Source organism: Planococcus citri, chromosome 1 (genome assembly GCF_950023065.1).
Source record: "Planococcus citri chromosome 1, ihPlaCitr1.1, whole genome shotgun sequence".
Classification (NCBI taxonomy): Eukaryota; Metazoa; Arthropoda; class Insecta; order Hemiptera; family Pseudococcidae; genus Planococcus; species Planococcus citri.
This window is the reverse complement of record NC_088677.1, coordinates 59,517,767-59,538,680: the sequence shown is the minus strand read 5'-3', so window position 1 is coordinate 59,538,680 and position 20,914 is coordinate 59,517,767. Positions and strand designations below refer to the sequence as shown.

Here is a 20,914-nt window from a genome sequence, read left to right as displayed (position 1 = left end):
TTTTTTTTTTTCGTCGCTAGTAGCTCTATTCAGCTTTTATTTTACAATAATTTCGAGTTTACATAAGATAAGATATTTATTCCCTATACTTGAGCGGTGTAAAATTAAATATGATCTATGCGGACGTGTTGATAATGAATTAATTATCGATATGTCTTTTTTCTCTTTCGATTGTTTTTCAATTGTTTTGACCTCATGAGTGTTTGAGTTTATACTTACTAGGATAAGATATTTATTTTATTCTTTATACTTGTGCGGTGTAATATTAAGTAGGTACCGATATGTGTTTTCTCACTTTAAATTGTTTTCAATTTTATTGTTTGGATGTTACGAGTGTTTGAGTATTCATACCTACATTATCATCGCCTCTCTTTTTTCACTGCTCAGATCAAAGAATTTCGAATCTCTATTGCTGATTCCACAAAGAACTGATTCTGATGGTTTGAAAATTCATCAAGGGTTTCACGAGAGAACCCCTCGAGGTGTCTGCATCCGGTTTGCACGGGACCACGTCTTTTAGAAAGCGTATGGTCTTAAATCCTCACAACAAAAATTTCATCTGCGCTGATTGATTTTTCAATTTTTGGTGAATTGTTGAAAATTCAAAATTGATTATTTTCACGATTCATAATTGATTATTTTCACGATTCATGTTACGTAGTAAAGAAAGTTGTCCATTTTTATTTAGTAAAAATAATTTTTGTCATTACCGGTGATTCTGAAGCCTCTATCGCAATTATCGATCTCTCCGAAAGGCGTGAAAAATCAATTTAGGTAGCTAAAAATCGAATTGTGACTTATTCTCGACCTGTTTAAAGGGTTCTTCTATATTTGAGCAGATTTCTATGCGGAAACTTCGAGTACGTTTTTTTGTGGCCAGATTATCTATCCGAAAAAAATTCAAAAACTCGGAGTTTTTAGTTCGCAAAAAAAAAATCTTACCCCTCTCCCTCCCCGAACCCTAATTCCAGCTTTTTGAGCCATTCTATAGCCTCCAGTGTAATTTTCGATTTCTCTATAATTTTAAAATTTTTGGAGAAGGCATAGAAATTAATTTGCGAGGTTAAAAATCGAGTTGACGCCTATGTTCTATCTATGCGATTTGGTGAACATCTCGAATTTGGGTTTTCAACCAGTAATTTTATAAAATGGGGAAAAAATTTAAAAATTCAGAAAAACTATTGTAGGTAATAGCTTTTACACCATCATCATCAATATTCAGTTCAATTCAACAGGTAGCCAATCTGCAAACAGCATTTCAATACAGCCAATCAGCGTTTCAAATATTAGTGGCTGTTTTTTTTTTTGTTATTTATATTGTAGTACTCGTAAAATTAAATGATCGCAAATATTGATGACGAAATCAATTCTTCAAGAAGTTTCAACCATACCCAAGTATTTTCAACTTATTAAAATTTTAAAATCGAAAAATTGAGACTCTCCTTCCTCCAAAAAAAATCTTAGGACGTCTGTCTATGAACTTTAAAAAAGTGACAAAATGGCGACTAAAGTATCCCCCTTTCAAAGAAGAAGTCGTAAAAAGTTTGAAAAATGTCCTGTCAAAAGTCCTGCTTGACACCTGCTATAAGCCAATGAGCAGAAACCCTCTTACAATCAGATACCTAGATATTCTATTTTACATGCTTAGATCTGCTTCTGCACGATTTTGTTTTGATCATATTAGGTTCTGAAAGTTTTTCTAAAGTCGAGAAATGTAACTGCTCAGAATGTAATATTTTGCTTGATAGTGATTTTTTTTTAAAAAAAGAATATTTTATTGCTTGTATATGTATAGTTTGTAAAACATCTAACGGTATAGCAATTTTTGGATTTTTGTTTCAATAATATTTCGTGAAGTGCTTTTGTTGAAAGAAAATAGAAAAGATTGTATAGTTTTCGCCTTACAACTTTGCAAGTTTTAAAATTTTTTCTCTGAAATTTTTTTCTTCACTCCCTTCAATTCAACCTTGTGAAAAAGACATCTTGGCTTGGTATCTTATATTTTTTCAATATCTACATGACAATTGCACCCCCCCCCTATCCCCCTCTCCATGGGTAAAAAAATCATATTTTATCAGAATTACTCGGTCTCTTTTAAAAAATGAAGACGTGGCGAAATAGGAAGTACCTAGATAAATCTTAATTTGAGATCTGTACCTAAAAAACCCCTTATCGTTGATTTACGAGTATTATGTTATGATACATAAGGTATTGGGTGCTCTTCAAAGAAATCGATAAAAGAGACACAAAAGAAAGTGACTGAAAAAAAGTATTCATCAATTTCGACTTGAAAAATTACAAACAAGAGAGTATTCATCTTTTACTACATTTTAAAAATATCTCGTGATTAACCGAGGTTACAACTCTGAAAGGTTTATATTCTAAAGGAATCCGGGTCATCGAGCACGGTTCGAAATTGAAATCCCGAAGCAAATATACCAAAGCCAATTTAACAGTCATTTGTCCAAATCTTGATCCTGGAAACAATTCAACATGACAGCTGAGAAATTGAAAAATGTTCCAGTGAATTTTACAGAAATCCTTCTCACTCACCGATACAATTCTTAGGACCATCTCCAAAGGGCAGATACGCATCGCGACCGGGATAACTTTCAAAATCTTTGAATCGATCTGGATCGAATAGCTCAGGATTCGGAAAATACAGAGGATCTGAATGTAACCCGGCAATAGGAATATACACTTCGGTACCCTTTTCGATTACCACTTCGGTATTTGGTATTTGATAATCTCTAACGCAGGTTCTACTCAAACCTCCGAATACTGGGAATTTCCTCAACGCTTCTGTAAAATGATATCATCACTTAACCTCCTGCCTCAGAGCCCAGAGGGAAGGGAAGAGTTAACTTTGCTAATACATCACCTGAAACCACTAGATTCAAATATGGCATGCTTTTGACCATTTCGTAGGTAATTTCATCATCGTATTTTTGCAAGAACTCGTCGATTTCGTCTTGAAGTTTTTTCTGTATGTCTGTCTGGAGAGCCAGTTCGAATAAAGCTCCACTCAGTACGAGATTGGACGTATCAAACCCAGCGATAAAGAATAGGAAGCACTGCGCTGCCATGAGTTCATCGGTCATTGCTGGAAAATTAATTGAAATTCATAAACTATTATTTCAAAGAACTTCTAGAATCTGATGACGTTGGCGAGACTCGTCATATCTTACCTAAGTTATCTCCACCTTTCTTCTGACCTTCTTGTTGATCATCATCTCTCATATTGAGTAACAACTGGAAAAAGTCATTTCTGCTTACGGAATTATTTCTGCGATACTGAACCAAATCTTTAGTGAGTTTATAAAAAAAGTCTATTGCCAATTTGTCGGATAAATATAATCCGAGAATTTTTTTCACCCAAGGGAATACTGCGGCGATATTCGCTAATAGTCTTTTTGGTAAACTGCTATCAAAAATGCTCAAGGCCATTGATCTGAATATCGAGCTGCCATCTTGAATAGTACGAGCTTTCAGGCCGAAAGCGCACGAAGATATTACTTCGATGGTGTATCGAAGAGTGTACTCTTTCACGTCAATTGCGTCGTCGATTCTAGTTTGTTCTTCCATTTTTTCGTTCAACTCTTTGGCACATTCTTCCACCAAACTGAACATGTATTTCATCTTTCCGGAAGTGAAAGTTGGTGTTAATTTGATTCTTAGTTCTGCGACATAATTTTAAGACGCTGGTTAGTGATTTTTTCGGTGATTGAGTTTGATAGATGATCGCTTAATTGTCAGCACTATATTTTGAAATAAATGGAAAGTTTTTTGGGGGACAGGGGAGGGGGATGAAAAATCAATTGAATAAATCTGGAATTTTTGTTCATTAATTAAAAGTTTTCTTACTTTTCCAAAATGGTCCATAAGCGTCAAACAAATGCATAGTGAGAGGTTCCTTTTCATCATAAATCACCGAGCCTCCACGTTTATAAAAGTAATCGAAATCTTTGATTAAAATACGCTTAACGAGTTCCGGATCGCGAACCATCAACTTGGGAACAAATTTATGATAAAATCCTCCAAATTTATGACCTTCCAAGCGATGATAAATCTGCGAGTAGTATTTGACCTCTGGTAAATTATACCAATCAAGATCGAGTACATTAGAAGCCACATATGGAATCTGTTTACGCTTCCAGTGATTGTAATGATATTTCAGGCCAAAGTAAATTATTAAAAGTGTTAAACTAAGCAATACCTGAACCACGAACACCCACATTTTCGTTTTGGGTTCACTTTTTCACTTTTTTAAGAAAAGAAACGAATGAATATACCGACGTAACTGAAATTTATTTTTCGTTTCGAGTAGCTCTGTTCTGCGTTCATTCTACAATTCTGAGTGTACAGAAGATAAGATACATATTGCTAGCACTTGAGCGATGTAGTATTATGTACACTTGATCTTTGTGAATGTACCGATAAATTATATTCTCTCTCTTTCGATCGCTGTTCAGCTTTATTGCCATAATATGATGTTACGAGCGTTTGAGTAGGTAGGTACCTACCTATATATATCATGTGCTTGTCTATATTTTCAAGTCGGCGTAATTTCTCCGCATATTATATCTAATCGGTATGCTCGATGCTACAAAATTATTCCTTACTAATAAAGAAACAAATATAAGTACGAGTAATTTCCTATCTGTCTTCATCTTTTCTTGTTGCTCCTGTTTGAGAAAGTATGATAATTCCAATGCTTACATAAATAATATTGTTTTTTTCACAATCACTAATTCTGATTGCTCTAAAATTCTTCGAAGTTCTCTGGTTTATTTTCTTCTCGACCAATATGAGAAAAAGTATTCTAGTTTCACTCTGAAGAAAATGGTGAGAAATACCTATACTGAATCATCATTCACTTTGGAAATTGAAGAGTCTTCAGAACGAACTTTTATTCTTGATATGCATTTCCTGAGTCAAAGTAGATGCAAAAGCAGATAGAAACAAAAAACTCAAAAGAAAATTTTCGTAAAATTTTCAACACCTGAAAGTTTTTCCAATCACATTCTCCTTAATTTGTTTTTAGTGTCTAAGAAGGCAAAATGCAAACACTGCATTTCATTTACTTTTTTGACAACTTCGATAGCTCTTTGAAAAAACTTTCACGTCATGACAAAACTGAAATGAAACCGGATCAAATGTTGCGAGGGTTTTCAGTCATGTAAAAAAAATCATTTTGAAATTTTTGTTGGAATAGAAGAATTTTTATTTACAATTTTTGTGTATCATCAATGTTTCTTGAAAGAACAATTTTCATTTTGAAATACTATATGTATGTATAATTGTATACTTATGTACTACCTACCGAACTTGTATGAAAAATATTCAAGTTTAAATTTTTGTTGATTGCTGGAAATGTCAAAAAATCTTTTTTTTTTGCCTATTCTTGAGGGCAAACGCAACCTCGAATGGTGGTGCGAAGTATGTATTGTATAGAGACATTTTTTCGTAGCTCGCAGGTAGAAGACTGTTCAAAACGAATGATGATTTTAATGCCTTCATTGGGACCTACCTATAAATAACTCTAGATCACTTTTAAATGAATACTAACTTGCGATTGAAGAAATCTCAAAATCAGAACGGATTCATTTCTTATTACACTTTAAAAATATTTCATGCGCAACCGTGGTGATGAACCGTAAAGGTTTAAATTCTAAAGGAGAACGTGTCATCGGACATGATTCGAAATTGAAATCACGAAGTAAATATACTAGAGCCAATTTAACAGCCATCTGTCCAAATCTTGATCCTACAATTATTCAAAAATACAGTTGGAAAATTGAGAAAACCAATGAGATAGGTAAGTATAGAAGAGATTCTTATATCTCACCGATACAAGTTCTGGGGCCATCTCCAAAAGGTAAGTATGCATTTCGACCGGGATAGTTATTGAAATCCTTGAATCGATCTGGGTCGAAGAGTTCCGGATTCGGAAAGTATTCAGGATCTGAATGTAATCCAGCGATTGGAATTAATACTTCGGTATCTTTTTCAATGATTGTTTCGGTATTCGGTATTTGATAATCTTTAGCACAGACTCGGCTCAAACTTCCAAGAACTGGGTATTTCCTCAAAGTTTCTGTAAAAAGTGATAATTATATCATTAAAAAACGTTTGAAAGTTGGATTGGATAACTTTGAGAAATCGATCGCTGTGTTGGGTAATCACCTGCAACCACTCGATTCAGATAAGACATACTGTTCACCATTTCGTAGGTAACCTTGTTGTCATATTTTTGCAAATACTCGTCGATTTCATCCTGTACTTTTTTCTGCAAATCTGTCTGGAGAGCCAGCTCATATAAAGCGCCACTCAGCACCATACTGGACGTATCATATCCGGCAGTAAAAAACAGGAAGCACTGCGCTGTCATCAGTTCATCGGTCATTACTGAAAAATTTGTCAAAATTAATTCATTATCGTTTCTAAATCTTGAAGGATGGCGACTCATCATATGTAGTCACCCCATGTCACATCTTACCTAACTCATCCCCTCGTTACTTCTGGCTTTCTTGTTCATTATCATCATCATCATCATCTCTCATATTCATTAACAGTTGGAAGAAATCGTTTCGGCTTACAGAATTATTTTCACGATGATGAACCAAATCCTTGGTAAGTTTGTAAAAAAAGTTTAACGCAAACTTTATTGAATAAGCGTAATCGAAGGATTTTGTTCAATTTAGGAAATACTGATGTCATGATTCTCAATAGCCTAATGTGGGAACGAAAATCGAAAATGCCCAAAGCCATCGATTTGAATACTGAGTTACCGTCTTGAATAGTACGAGTTTTTAGACCAAAAGCGCACGAAGATATTACTTCCATAGTATAACGAGTAGTGAACTCTTTTACGTCAATCGCGTCGTTGATTTTAATTTGTTCTTCAATCGTTTCCTTCAACTCGTTGGCGCATTCCTCCACCAAACTGAACATGAATTTCATCTTTCCAGACGTGTACGCGGGTGTCAATTTTGTTCTTAGTTCTGCGACAAATTGAAAGAAACTTATTAGTCATTTTTTCGATGAAAATTAGTTCGATTGATAATGAGATCGAGGAATCAATAATAAGTTGGTAGAAAAATCGAATTGGTACCTATGTAATTCAGAAAAATTGTACAATTTCAAGCATCACTTTATTTTTTAAAGCTAATTTAACGAAAATGCTCCGCCCTTCTCTCAACTTTTGAGGTTTGCCGTAATCAAGAACCGTGCAGAAATAACCAAAAATTCACTTTTTTTTTCCATTGCTGGAAAGGGAGAGATCAGGTTGAATGGTCTGAACTTCCGAAACATACCTAATTGTAATTACATTGAAAAAAAGGGTTAACCCCTGAATATACCCCCGTGCCAAAATAAAACAGGTTTGGATTTGAAACCTGCGAAAAGAACATCCATGGGCACTCTAGTATACGCTTAATATACAGTCAAATCTCCTAGATATTTTCAACCCCAAAAAAAGCTCAATAGCTGGGCATTTTTTAAAGGTACCTATAGGATAGGTAGTGATACGACATTGCAATGTGATTTCGAATCTGATTCATCGATCAAAAATTAAACTCAATAATCCCACTTACTTTTCCAAAATGATCCATAAGCGTCAAACAAATGCATGGTGATCGGTTCCTTTTTGTCGTAAGTTACTGAGCCTCCGCGTTTGTAAAAGTTGTCGAAGTCTTTGATTAAAATATGCTTAATCAGCTCCGGATCGCGAACCATCAACGTTGGTACGAATTTCTTGTAAAATCCGCCGAATTTATGACCTTTTAAGCGATGATAAATTTCCGAGTAAAAATCGACTTGTGCTAAATTATACCACTCGAAATCGAGTATATTTGAAGCTACGTACGGAATCTTTTTACGCTTCCAGTAATTATAATGATATTTCAGACCGAAATATATTATCGATGGTATTATGATTACTACGAACTGCAACATCGTTACCCACATTTCTTTTGAAGTTTGTTAATACTTTATGAAACTGTTTAGAACCGAAACGAATCAGTGGATTGATAAAACTAAAATTTCTTTTTCTTCACCTACGATTTTGAGTTTTATACTCGTGGAAGATAAGATGGATGTTCATGCATGATGACGAAAATGACGTATGAAAAAAAAACCAACCGTGTGAATGAGTACAATTTAATTCGCGATCTTTTTACACAGAATACCTACATTGCTACACAGTATTCGTTCGGAGAGCAAACGTGTGGTGTACAAAGTACTGAAAAATTATTGCTTAGGTACGATGTAAAACGCTAATCTAGTAGATAACCTTTCACATACAAATGCTGCGTATCGAACATCTAAAGGCAAAATAATTAGGTGCATGAAAATTGCCAGAAACAATGATTACTTTATCAATTCCTACTTAAAGTTGGAAATGTGTCGATAAATCTTTATCTATTTTTTCCATTGCAATCGCTGTTCAACTTAATTATTCTGACGTTGTGGGTGTGTGAGCACTCATTACCTACATTAATACGCAAGTCCATATTATAATAAAGTACAGTAGGTTCCGCTTACGTTGCAAATCGCAGCGTTCTAGCCCTTTTTCAAAGGCGGGATGTCAAAGTTTTCAGGGCGATACCTAGTACCTACCAAAATGGAACTTTTTTCAATGGTTAAGGATTTTGAAAGGTTTTTTGGCGATATCATGAAAATCAGTGTTGACACTTTTTTTCGTACGAAAAATTAGCTCGAAAAGTTTCAAAATGTAGTTTTCATATCGTTCCGACTCTCGAAAATTCTGAAAAAAATAGACGTAAGTATTATGGACAACTTTTCATGCTGAACAACATATGTAAGTATTAAAAAATTGGAATGGCAAAGTCGATTCAAAAAAATTGAAAGTTTGCGAAAAAAATGCGATTTTTTAATTTAAATCATGAAAAAAAGTTTTGATTGGTGAAGTTGACCCATTTGACCACAATTTTTACGTATCCGTTGAAGAAGTTGAAAAACCCCTTTTACTCGATGAATTAAACTCATCACAAGAAAAAAAAAATCAAAAAAGATTCAAAAAAAGTGAAAGAATTAAAATTTTTGTGCTATGAGTATAATTCTTATGTACTTTTTCATGAAATACGTCAGAAAGAGCTCAAAATAAGACAACTGAATGAATTTAAACTTTTTTTGATGTTTGGTATTGAAAATTGAATTTTTTCGAATTTTGATATTTTGTGATGAGTTCATTTCATCGAGTGAAAGGGGGGTTTTCAACTTTTTCAACGGATACGTAAACATAGGAGTCAAATGGGCCAACTTCGCCAATCAAAACTTTCTTTCGTGTTTTTAAACAAAAAATCGCATTTTTTCGCAAACTTTCAGATTTTTAAAATCGACTTTATACGAAAACATGCCATCCCAATTATTTAATATGCTGTTCAGCATGAAAAGTTGTCCTTGATACGTATGTTTTTTCAGAATTTTCGAGAGTCGAAACAATATGACAACAACGTTTTAAAACTTTTCGAGCTAATTTTTCGTACGAAAAAAAGTGGCAACACTGATGTTTATGATATCCCCAGAAAGCCTTTTAAAACCCCTAACAAGTATACAAAAAACTTTGACACCCCCCTCCCCCCACAGCCTATGAAGAAGGGCTAGAGGGCTGCGATTTGCGCCATTGGTCATTCTTTCGGAAGGCCTTTCCACAAGAAAAATTTCAAAGAAATTGCCGACCCCCCCCTTAACACTTTTTTGGTCGAATTGACGTGGAATGACCTCTATGCTAAGCTGAATTCCAGTTGAAATTTCATCATTTTTTGATGTTTTTTAACGTTGATTTTAAAACTTTTTCTATTTTTTAATTACGTCAAGTTTTTTAGTATGTTTTAAACACTCTTGTGCGATTTTTTAAAAATTTCACAGCATCACCCAATGCCTTTTTTTTTCTAATTTCAAATTTGTATTTTGCGTTTTTATGTCATTAAATACCTTTCCAGCCAATATCTCAGCGTAATTTGATCAGTGTGTGAGAAACTTTTCAAATATCACTAAAAACAATGAAAGATTTCCTAACTTTCTCCAGTTACATCACCCCGCTGAAAGAGATCGTTTGCACGCTTATCTATCAAAAAGGGAAAATTTTGGAAGAAAAAATTGAACTGCAGAACTCTGAAAAGTTACGTGTAAAATTTGTTCGCCCAGTGACTGGATTACTCAATTTTACCCCATGTATCATGATGTGTTTGCCTGAAAATAGGAAAGAAAAGAACAGAGTGTATTTTTTTTTCAAGCTTATTGGCAAATTTTTTATTTGAAAGCACACCAGTTGATAACATTTTTCAGGGTATAGAAATAATGCATTGTTTGAGAAATCGGCTTAATAAGTAAAAATAATACTTCACCTACTTACTAACATGCGATTGATTACAAGATCGCGCATTTCAACTTAGCATTGGCTGGTCAGCAAAGCCGCAAGACGGCGATCAAGTGATAGAAGAAAAATTATTCATCTTGTACTACATTTTAAAAATATCTCGTGATTTACAGAGGTTGCAACTCTGAAAGGTTTATATTCTAAAGGAATCCGGGTCATCGAACACGGTTCAAAATTGAAATCCCGAAGCAAATATACCAAAGCCAATTTAACAGTCATTTGTCCAAATCTCGACCCTGGAAACATTCAACAAAAGAGCTAAAAAATTAAAAATATATACTGATGAATTTTACAGAAATCCTTCTCACTCACCGATACAATTCTTGGGACCATCTCCAAATGGTAAATACGCATCGCGACCTGGATAACTTTCAAAATCTTTGAATCGATCTGGATCGAACAGCTGAGGATTCGGAAAATACTGAGGATCTGAATGTAATCCGGCAATAGGAATATATACCTCGGTGCCTTCTTCGATTACCACGTCAGTATTTGGTATTTGATAATCTCTGGCGCAGACTCTACTCAAACTTCCAAGTATTGGGTACATCCTCATCGCTTCTGTAAAGAGATGAAATCATTTGACCTACTGTCTCCGAGACCGGAATGAAGGGAGAGTCACTTTTGAAAGATCAAATGCTATGCTGATACATCACCTGAAACCACTTGATTCAAATATGGCATGCTTTTGACCATTTCGTAGGTAATTTTATCATCGTATTTTTGCAAATACTCGTCGATTTCGTCTTGAAGTTTTTTCTGTATGTCTGCTTGGAGAGCCAGTTCGAATAAAGCTCCACTCAGCACGAGATTGGACGTATCAAACCCAGCGACGAAGAATAGGAAGCATTGCGCTGCCATGAGTTCATCGTTCATTGCTGGAAAATGAATTAAAATTCATGAACTATCATTTCAAAGAACTTGTAGCATCTCAAATGACGATGGTGTTGGCGAGACAAGTCATATCTTACCTAAGCTATCTCCACGTTGCTTCTGACTTTTTTGTTGATCATCATCATCTCTCATATTGAGTAACAACTGGAAAAAGTCATTTCTGCTTACGGAATTGTTTCTGCGATAATTGACCAAATCTTTAGTGAGGTTATAAAAAAAATCGATTGCCAATTTATCGGATAAATATAATCCGAGAATTTTTTTGACCCAAGGGAATATTGTGGCGATATTCGCTAATAGTCTTTTCAGTAAACTACTATCAGAAATGCTTAAGGCCATTGATCTGAATATCGAGCTGCCATCTTGAATAGTACAAGCTTTCAGTCCAAAAGCGCACGATGATATTACTTCGATGGTGTAACGAAGAGTGTACTCTTTCACGTCAATTGTGTCGTCGATTCTAATTTGTTCTTCCATTTTTTCGTTCAAATCTTTGGCGCATTCTTCCATCAAACTGAACATGTATTTTATCTTTACGGAAGTGAAAGTGGGTGTTAATTTGATTCTTAGTTCTGCGACATAATTTTAAGAAGATGGTTAGACATTGTTTCGGTGAGTGAGTTTGATAGGTGATCGCTTAATTATTGTCAGCACTATATCTTAGAATAAGAATATAAGGAGTTTTTTTGGCGACAGGGAGGAAAAAATCAATTGAATAAATCAGGCATTTGTATTCATTAATAATTAAAAATTATACTTACTTTTCCAAAATGGTCCATAAGCGTGAAACAAATGCATTGTGAGAGGTTTCTTTTCATCATAAACTACTGAGCCTACACGTTTATAAAAGTGGTCGAAATCTTTGATTAAAATACGTTTGATGAGTTCCGGATGGCGAACCATCATTTTAGGAACAAATTTATGGTAAAATCCGCCAAATTTGTGACCTTCCAAGCGATGATAAATCTGCGAGTAGTATTTGACCTCCGGTAAATTATACCAATCGAGATCGAGTACATTAGAAGCCACATACGGAATCTGTTTACGCTTCCAGTGATTGTACTGATATTTCAGGCCAAAGTAAATTATTAAAAATGTTGAACTGAGTAAGACCTGAACCACGACCAGCCACATTTTCGTTTTGGGGTCACTTTTTGACACTTTTAAGAATATAGAAACGAATGAATATACGGACGTAACTGAAATTATTTTTCGTTTCGAGTAGCTTTGTTCAGCGTTCATTCTACAATTTTGAGTTTACAGAAGATAAGATACTTACTTATTGCCTGTAAAGTTAAATATGTACGCTTGATCTTTGCGAATGTGCCAATAAATTATATTTTCTCTCTTTCGATCGCTATTCAGATTGATTGTCATGATGACGTGATCAGTGTTTGAGTACCTATCTTATTTACCTATATTTTCAAGTCGACGTAATTTCTACGCTTATTGTAATAGGGATGCTCGGTGCTTCAAAATAATTCCTTTCCAATAAGGAGTAAAAATCAATGGGTTTTGGTAATTTTGATTTTATCAACTTACGCAACTTCTTTCCAACTTTTCCATCCAGTAGGACCTATAGGAGAGCACCGAAGAATCGCACCTACTTACACAAGAAGATATGATATTTTCAGGGCTTTGCTGTTAATTGTTCAATCCACGTGTCATTCCATCATCACGTGATTTTGATTTTTCAAAAACTCTTGAAGATTTCCAGCTTTACTTTATTTATTCTCGACCAGTACGAGTATGTGAGAAACTATTCAAGTTTCACTAAAAACAATGAGAGATTTTCAAATTTCGCGACAAGAGCAGCTTTTACGTTAGCTCACACCTAAGTCGTCGAATGTTTCATCTCGATAAGACAAATTGAAGAAATCGGTTTATTTTTGTCGTTGGTCGTATCAGAGCGATAAAATCGAGCCGAAGTAATGAAATTCATTTTATACCTCTTTGCCTGTAGATGGCCAGTTCTGCTTTCCTAGGCTTATCTGCCCTGTATATTATGCCTACGTAGGAGAAAGCTCCAACGAAAGGAAAGACCGACAGAGCAAGAGGGTCGCTCGGTACACGTCGTAGCCCTTTTAATCGTCTGCACGACACGATCAATTGGTCACAGTCGTTATCGATTATCGTTAGATGTTATCCCATGTATGAATTGAAGGCGCGTTAGGCTCGAAAGGGCCAGCCTGTGACGAAGTGTATCCAAATTTAATGCAAACTTTGACGTTTCATTTAACCGAACGTTATTTATAATGGTGATCGAATTTCCACCATTGCTACGTACCCATATTATAAAACTGCATTGCGAAAAAAAAAACATAAACAAAAACAGGAAGGTAGGAAACTAAAAAAAAAGTGAGGAAAAAACATACGCATAGAAGAGCCCCCTCGAATCCATCATTCACACCTATACAGTACATTGTAAAGGTGTAGTACTCGTACCTACGACGATCTGTAATATTCTTAATTTTGCATACAACATTTTCTCCTAAATACAAAAACGTCGTCGTCGTCGTCGGTACGGTGAAAAAAAGGGGTAGCTTTAACAAGCAGGGCTTAAAAGTAAACGCAACGACGACGAGAAAAGAGAGTATAGTAAAGTTGATAATGAAAAGCACTACACAGCGACGACGCTGGGTAGGCCACCTTGGCCGTGATTTATGATACTTTTAATGACTTATATAGACAAATTCAACGCCTTAACACATATACATTCTGCTATACCGCAGTACACCACGGTGACGATAACGACAAATTCGCCTATTTCGAGTCGTCTGTTTAACCCCTTTTTTCCAGCTCGAGCTCGGGCTCGTGTGTCTCTCTGGTGCGATACGCGTGCTGCGTGACTTTTTTCCCTCCATGTAGGTGTACGTATAAGAGTGAGTGTGTCGGGTATGGGAAGTGGTGGTGGGTTTTCTTTTTGTTAATTCATAATGGTCTATTCATTTGCTACGACGACGTCGAAGTCGAAGTTGTGTTGAACTCGAGTGTATATTATACAGGGTGTCCTGGCCAATGTCTCTGTTGTAATTTTTACATGAGGTTTAGGTGTACTTGAATCAGACTACATGATCAGAAAATAAGTATGAAGGTTTTTTTTCAAGTTTGAAAGAGATCAGTTTTAAAAATTACTTACTTGGAAATAATTGTTATTGAAATAACGATGTTGTAACAGTTGAACCGGCTATTGTTAAAAGGTAACCGTTCCACTAAAAATGGTTCTGAGATAATCGAAAAAAACTGTCTCATTCTTCACAGCACCAACCAAATTTGATGAAATTTTAACCATAGATAGATTTCAACATCCTTCAACCACTACCGATATCAAATTTTCCCTGAACCCCCCTCAAAAAGCACCAGCCCCCCTCAAAAATCGGGAATGGTGCCCTTTTAACACTCAACGAAAAAAAAAATGTGTTTTTTTCATCAGAAAAATTGAAATAAACATCCATTGTTATATTCAATCCGAAAGTTCATGACATGTTACTGAAAGGAAATTTCATCCTCTACAATTTTGTTCATAACCATTTTTATTGTAGAGTGTGCCATTTGCCCAGAAAATCAACTTTATTGTCAAAAGATGAGAAAATCAACTTTTTTGCAAATATGAGTTTTGAATTCACATTTTTTGACATTAAAGTTGATTTTCTGGGCGAACGGTACATTCTACAATAAAAATGGTTATGAACGAAATTGTAGAGAATGAAATTTCCTTCCAGTAAAATGTCACAAATCTTTGGAATGAATACCTTTTAACACTAACTGCATATTTCGATCGCCCATAAACCATAGAAAAAATTGTGGATTGAGTACTTTCTATAGTTCCTCAGATGTGTCTACCCTTTAAGAATATGACCTAGTGCATAACTCATATACCTCAAAAAAGTGGAATGATGCCCTTTTAACAATAGGGGGGTTCAGTTAGCTTCTTCTTGGAATTTTTTAAATCGTGAGTACGGTAAAACACTACCCCAATTTTTTGGTATGTTAATCATCATGAAAAATTGTACTCGGGTAATTTTTCAGAATTTTTGGGCATGAACGATAGAGAAATGTCATTTCTAGCTGATTTTTGGTGCTTAGAAAGGTACCTAGCAATTTTAGTTATGCTAATTAAAATTATTTATGTGGAAAATTCTCCTAAAAGTTTGCATAAATTTTGACATTATATTATTGATAAAACTTGAGAAATCAATGTGAGCTTTTTTGTTTCATAATTGGAAAATTATATCATCAAGTTCCCGTATGAACTATTACGATTATTTCAAGTAGCCACCATATTGTATCAATTTATGCATATCTTATTTGAAACAACAACTGCAAAAGTTGAGAAAAAGTATTACTGATTTAAACAGTTGAGTTAGCCTCTTGATCGTTTTCAAAACGAATTTGGCTCCTGAAAGTCTACTGTAACGGCAAAAAAATTTGAATTCTGAACGCAATTACCATAGGGAAGTGAACTGAAAATAGTATGCTTTTCCTATGTTATTACGTATCTCAATATTTATCAAATTGAGATGAAAACTTGGTGTTTTTTGCGATATGTTCTTTGTGGTTAGTGAAATTTGCGATTCCCCCCCCCCCAAATGGGCTAATTAATGTAAGGAAAAAGCAGAAATCTTCTTGAAATCAGTGAATTTTCAGGTGTGTTCGGATTTATGCATCTAATGAAGTGCGGCGTTGGTATGTCGATCCGCCGCAGAAGTTGGTGGAAGGTACTTTACAGAAAATGGCATACGAGAAGGCTGTTTAGAGTCGAAAAAACTCTTTTAATAGCTTTTTCGTTATATTTAGGGAGAAAAATTGCTACTTTTGCTCCCGCTTCTGATTTTTGGAAGTAAATACTGGCGGTTTTCTTCCTCATAACGAAAAATATATTATTCAACCAAGGAGTAAGAGTGATTTTCGACGATTTTGAATTATTTCCCTGGTTTCGCTCGGGCAATAATGAATAAACCACAAAATTCGTCGAAAATCACTTTTACTCCCTAGTTGAATAAACTACTATTTCATTATCAATACTTAGCCAATCAACGAGTAGTACTTTAGTTAAGCCAATCAGCGATTAGTACTTATCAATGCCGAATCTGAGACTGATTTCGAATTCAAATTCATGATTTTTTTTTTTTTTTGTAGGGATAAAATTACTTTTACAAAGTTTAATATTCAAATTTATAAGAAATTGATCCGATTTCATTTTACTTAGGTAATTAAACTACGAGTAGTATAGGTATTGTACTTTTAAAAAAATCCTGAACGATGCATAATCAAAAAAAATCAAAAGTATAAACATTGCCAGATATTTTTGCCGAATGTAGGTATGAAATGTCAACACTTACTTAGTCAACCAGCAATTGATCAATACGAAATGCGAGAATGATTTAAAATTCAATTTTTAACTTTTTTTTATTCGCACTTATATCGATGCATTAATTAATGTAGTTCAATATTCAAATTTTTGTAATTTGGAATGAAAACATGGCCAAATATTTTTGCCGAATGTAAGTACATGAAATGATAAAACATGGGCTACGTAGGCATTTCTGGAACCATACATATAGTTTCAAGTAATTATTTAAAATTGAACTCAGCAAAAAATACAATGCAGCCATCAACCAATATGCTAAAGGAAAATGCAAAAACTCTCTTGCAATCAGCGAATATAGCTGATGGCTTGTTTTGTTTTCCACTATGTGATGTTGTTAATGCTGTTTGTATCAATTTTTGGCATTTGTTACCAACTTCTACAATTTAAAAAAAAAAAATAATGATGAGTTTGGCCGCCGCCTCTTGATTTTTTGGAATTGAAAATAATGGTCATAAAATTTGTACTGTTGCATTTCAAAATATTCTCTCAGTTCCATTAATGACATCTTTCGATGTTCTGGCATAATTAACGCGCAATATCTGAGAAGAAAATATTTTTAAAGCACGCATTTACTCAGAAATGAGCGAATTGCAGCTTTACAATCTCTGCAGTCAAATTCCAGAAGGTAGTGGTCTTGGATTTTGTCAGCTATAGTCTAAGTTAACTCAGAATCTCGAATATCATCTTTTGTAGCTCTGTGTCATTTTTTCCGAAACTGATTGGGTGGCGGCTAGACCCGAAAAAAGCACTTAGTTTCGACTCAAAATGAAGGTCTCCAACGAATTTGGTAAGGGGCCCTTTCCTTTCTACGCTATGTAGGTGAACTAAAGAAACTAATCGTATCGCCAGATGCGTGTTTTGGGACGCTGAGATGTGTTATTGATCTCTCCTTAGGCGCTCGAATTACTCACAGTTTTGACTTTCTACTCTTATTTTATCAACTTTACTCGTAATATAGTTGTTGAATGCGCATAACATTACATGAAAACTCTTGCGTCTGTGGCAGCATTGGAATCTTTCGTGATAATGGCAGGGTGTGTATTTTTGAATTATGTTCTAGAGTTTTTGACGAGCTTCAAAAATTCACTACCAGGTTTCATTTTTTTTGTCCTCTTGCTTCAACAGTCAGACGTTCGATAGAACACCCTGTATACTGGAGGTAATAAAAATTAAAATCAAAAACATATCCTACAGGCCTGCGACATAAATACTTACGACTTACTTGAAGTTTTCAACCTCTTGTTTTGCGGGTATAAATTTCAAGTCCTATGGATGGTGTCATATCGGTGCGAGATTCCTCCTGCCATCTTCATCATTATACTAGGTGGGTGCTTTTAAAATACCGCATCATTACCCTGGCTGCGTTGCTCGACAAACGACGTGTGTTCTAATATGAAAATTAAATGGCCGGCTATTCTGCCGTTAAGAAAATTAAACACGTACGACCCTGAGACGACTCTGACTCTATAAATTTCAGTTGGGAATTTTTCCATGTCCTTGTGCTCTTGAGCCTTATGGTACGTCTTGTATCCTTTGTTGGTCTGCGCGCGTAGGTAAAGGTATACAATTTTAAATGGTGGTTCGCCCACGACCACGACTACGTTTATCTTTTAAATTTTAAGTAAGTATTCGAAAGTACTGGACTGTCTATATACATAATGATGTGTTGCCAATGTTTGTCTCGATGAGCTTTTTCCAAACACCATAGTTACCGTGTTCACATTTTGGTTTCAAGTTTTTTTTCCTTCTTTTTTCAAGCATCGATGAGTGTGTGGTGTGTGATTTGGAAAAACAACAGATCGATGTACCTTACCTATAGTTCTATAGTCTATACTTGACGTGTCTAGTTCAACGATCAGCTTGACGACGACGCTGAGGCGAAAAAAAATACGAGGCGAAATATGTAGTATACAACGTACAATTTACTTATGTACAACTATACGACCAGCGACTATTTTAGTCGTATTTTCCAAGAAACGCATTATGTGCTTTGCACGCGGTTTTCATGAAAAATTAATACCTGCGTGACTTTTTGCATCCAGGTGGCGATTTTTTCCCCAGAAAAAAATGAGTCTGCTTGGTTTTTCTGTTGCTTACTGGAGTTACTGGTATAATCATGGAATTTCTCGTTCTTTTGATCACAAAACGATAAGTTTTTCAATTTTTCACATCTTCTGATTCAGTCTGGGTCGGAGTGACAAAAATTTGGAATTGATCGTAGTTGCGAATATTGGCCAAATATTAATTGTGATATTGAAACTATGGTAAAAACGTGTGATAGTTGTATGGCACATGGTGCTAATATTTTAAAAACTGAGCTAGGTGCGCTGAAGGTGTCCTTAATATCATTATCATTGGAAACAACTACATACTTATATAAAACAATACACTTGAATGCCAGTAAAAAATTGCTTACCTACACATATCACAATTTTTACTAAGCCTCTATCAAGCACTCGGAGATTGGTTTTGGTGGATCGCATCGCAAAAATTACGATTTTTCATCAATTTTGTAGGACTTTTCCTTCATTAAAAATTCTTCTTACAAAAAACTAAACGCTGTTTTCGTGTTCAATGGATCAAAATTATACATGATTGCCACTTTTTCCTCGGCCATTTCGATCAAACTGGCCAAATTCACCCTTTTTGCTCAAATTTTTTTTCGCACTCACCAAACTGAGTGAAAATAAAATCCAAATTTTGAAAATTTGATCAAAATGGCTACGAAAAAAGTGTTTATCGAGATATTTGAATTTACTGAACTCGAATACAGCGTTATTTTTTTTTTTGCAAAAAATCATTTTCAATTATGAAAAAGTGCTACAATGTTGATGAGATATCGTCATTTTCGCGATCTGACAATGTGTTCGAGTGCTGGGTAGAGAGCAAAAAGTAGTATCGAATTTCAATTCTCGTACAGCTTCAGAAACTCAAATCCTAACTACACTACTCAAAGTGGCAAAGAACCACGTTTTTTTTTTGTTTTTTTTTTTTTGGTTCAGAAATGACTCAATTTTTAAAACTGCTGGTTCAACACCATGTACGGTCAGGGAGACAGCTTTAAAGTTTTCTGTGTAGTTTTTCATTCAATGTAAACTTTTTCGCCAATTTTCGTCAAAATTCAAAGATGTGTTTCTTCAAACTCCAATTAAAATTACCTGCTTGAATAATAATAATGAAAATAAAAGTAATCAATAATATTAATACCTGCTTAATTAAACTGCAATGATGTACCTATACTTGATGGAGGTCATTCATGGAATAACTGCAAAACAAAATTACTCCAAATAATTTTCAACTAAACTATTAATGATTATACATGAAAACAATAATAATGTAATAATTATTTGCTATTTAATTAAACTGCATCCTACTGGACGTACTGAAATGTCCAACGAGACCTGGCAAGGGAATCTTTCAAAGTGTCTGCCTTTGATTTGAACGGCGCCGCGATTTTTGGAAAGTGCATGGTCTAAAATCTCCAAAACCAAATTTTCATCTGCTGACTTTATTTTTCGATTTTTGGCGAACGTTTAAAAATTCAAAATTGGCTGCTTTTGGTGATTTATTCTTTTTTTTTTTAAAAAAAAGTACGTACTTGATCAGTAAAAATGATCGAAATAAATCCTAAAACTGATATTAATTCTCCAAATCCAAATTTCACCATTTCCAGCCATTCTGGAGCCTTTAGCGCAATTTTTCATTTTTCCAGAATTTCGAATATGCTCCAGAGAAGGCGTAAATAAGAAGTGGGGTAGCTGAAAATCGAGTTTTGTGTTATACTCGACCTGTTTAAACGAATTTAATATCCACATTTGAGCCGATTCTGGAAGGGGACCTCAAGAGTGGTTTGATCAGCTTTTTTCATAATAAAAAGGGGGGGGGGTGTTAGTTCTGAAAAAAAATACAGCGATTCGCTCGAATTTCGAAAATTTCCTCGCACACGATGAGTTTATGGTTTTTGACCATTTTCCTTTTGTAAAAATTTGGTCAAAAAATCACTCTTCAGGTGTCCCTCCCAAAATCGGCTCAAATGCGGATAAACTCGTTGAACAGGTCCAATATAACACACAACCTGATTTTTAGCCTTCCAACTTCATATTCACACCTTCTGGAGCATATTAAAAATTCTGGAGAAATTGAAAGATCATGCTGGCGAGGTTCTAGAATGGCTGGAAATGATGAAATTAGGATTTCGAGAATTAATATCAGCTGTTTTAGGACTTATTCAGATCATTTTTATTGAT

At 34.8% G+C, this 20,914-nt stretch overlaps 2 protein-coding genes and 1 pseudogene across 2 annotated transcripts; all 3 read right to left on the bottom strand.

Moving 5' to 3' along the window:
* Window positions 1-2,307: 2,307 nt before the first annotated feature.
* Window positions 2,308-4,720, bottom strand: LOC135833132 (cytochrome P450 6k1-like). The gene is made up of 5 exons (XM_065346778.1): window positions 3,865-4,720; window positions 3,189-3,680; window positions 2,882-3,103; window positions 2,554-2,802; window positions 2,308-2,477 (listed from the first exon to the last, which is right to left on the bottom strand). The coding sequence occupies exons 1-5, from the start codon at window positions 4,235-4,237 to the stop codon at window positions 2,314-2,316; spliced, it is 1,500 nt and encodes a 499-aa protein (XP_065202850.1). The 5' UTR covers window positions 4,238-4,720; the 3' UTR covers window positions 2,308-2,313.
* Window positions 4,721-5,328: 608 nt separating this feature from the next.
* On the bottom strand, window positions 5,329-8,086 carry LOC135835455 (cytochrome P450 6k1-like; annotated as a pseudogene).
* Window positions 8,087-10,254: 2,168 nt separating this feature from the next.
* Window positions 10,255-12,482, bottom strand: LOC135833131 (probable cytochrome P450 6a13). Its single transcript, XM_065346777.1, has 5 exons — window positions 12,058-12,482; window positions 11,374-11,868; window positions 11,059-11,280; window positions 10,715-10,963; window positions 10,255-10,638 (listed from the first exon to the last, which is right to left on the bottom strand). Exons 1-5 carry the CDS (start codon window positions 12,428-12,430, stop codon window positions 10,475-10,477), a joined length of 1,503 nt encoding a protein of 500 aa, XP_065202849.1. The 5' UTR covers window positions 12,431-12,482; the 3' UTR covers window positions 10,255-10,474.
* Between the last annotated feature and the right edge of the window lie 8,432 nt (window positions 12,483-20,914).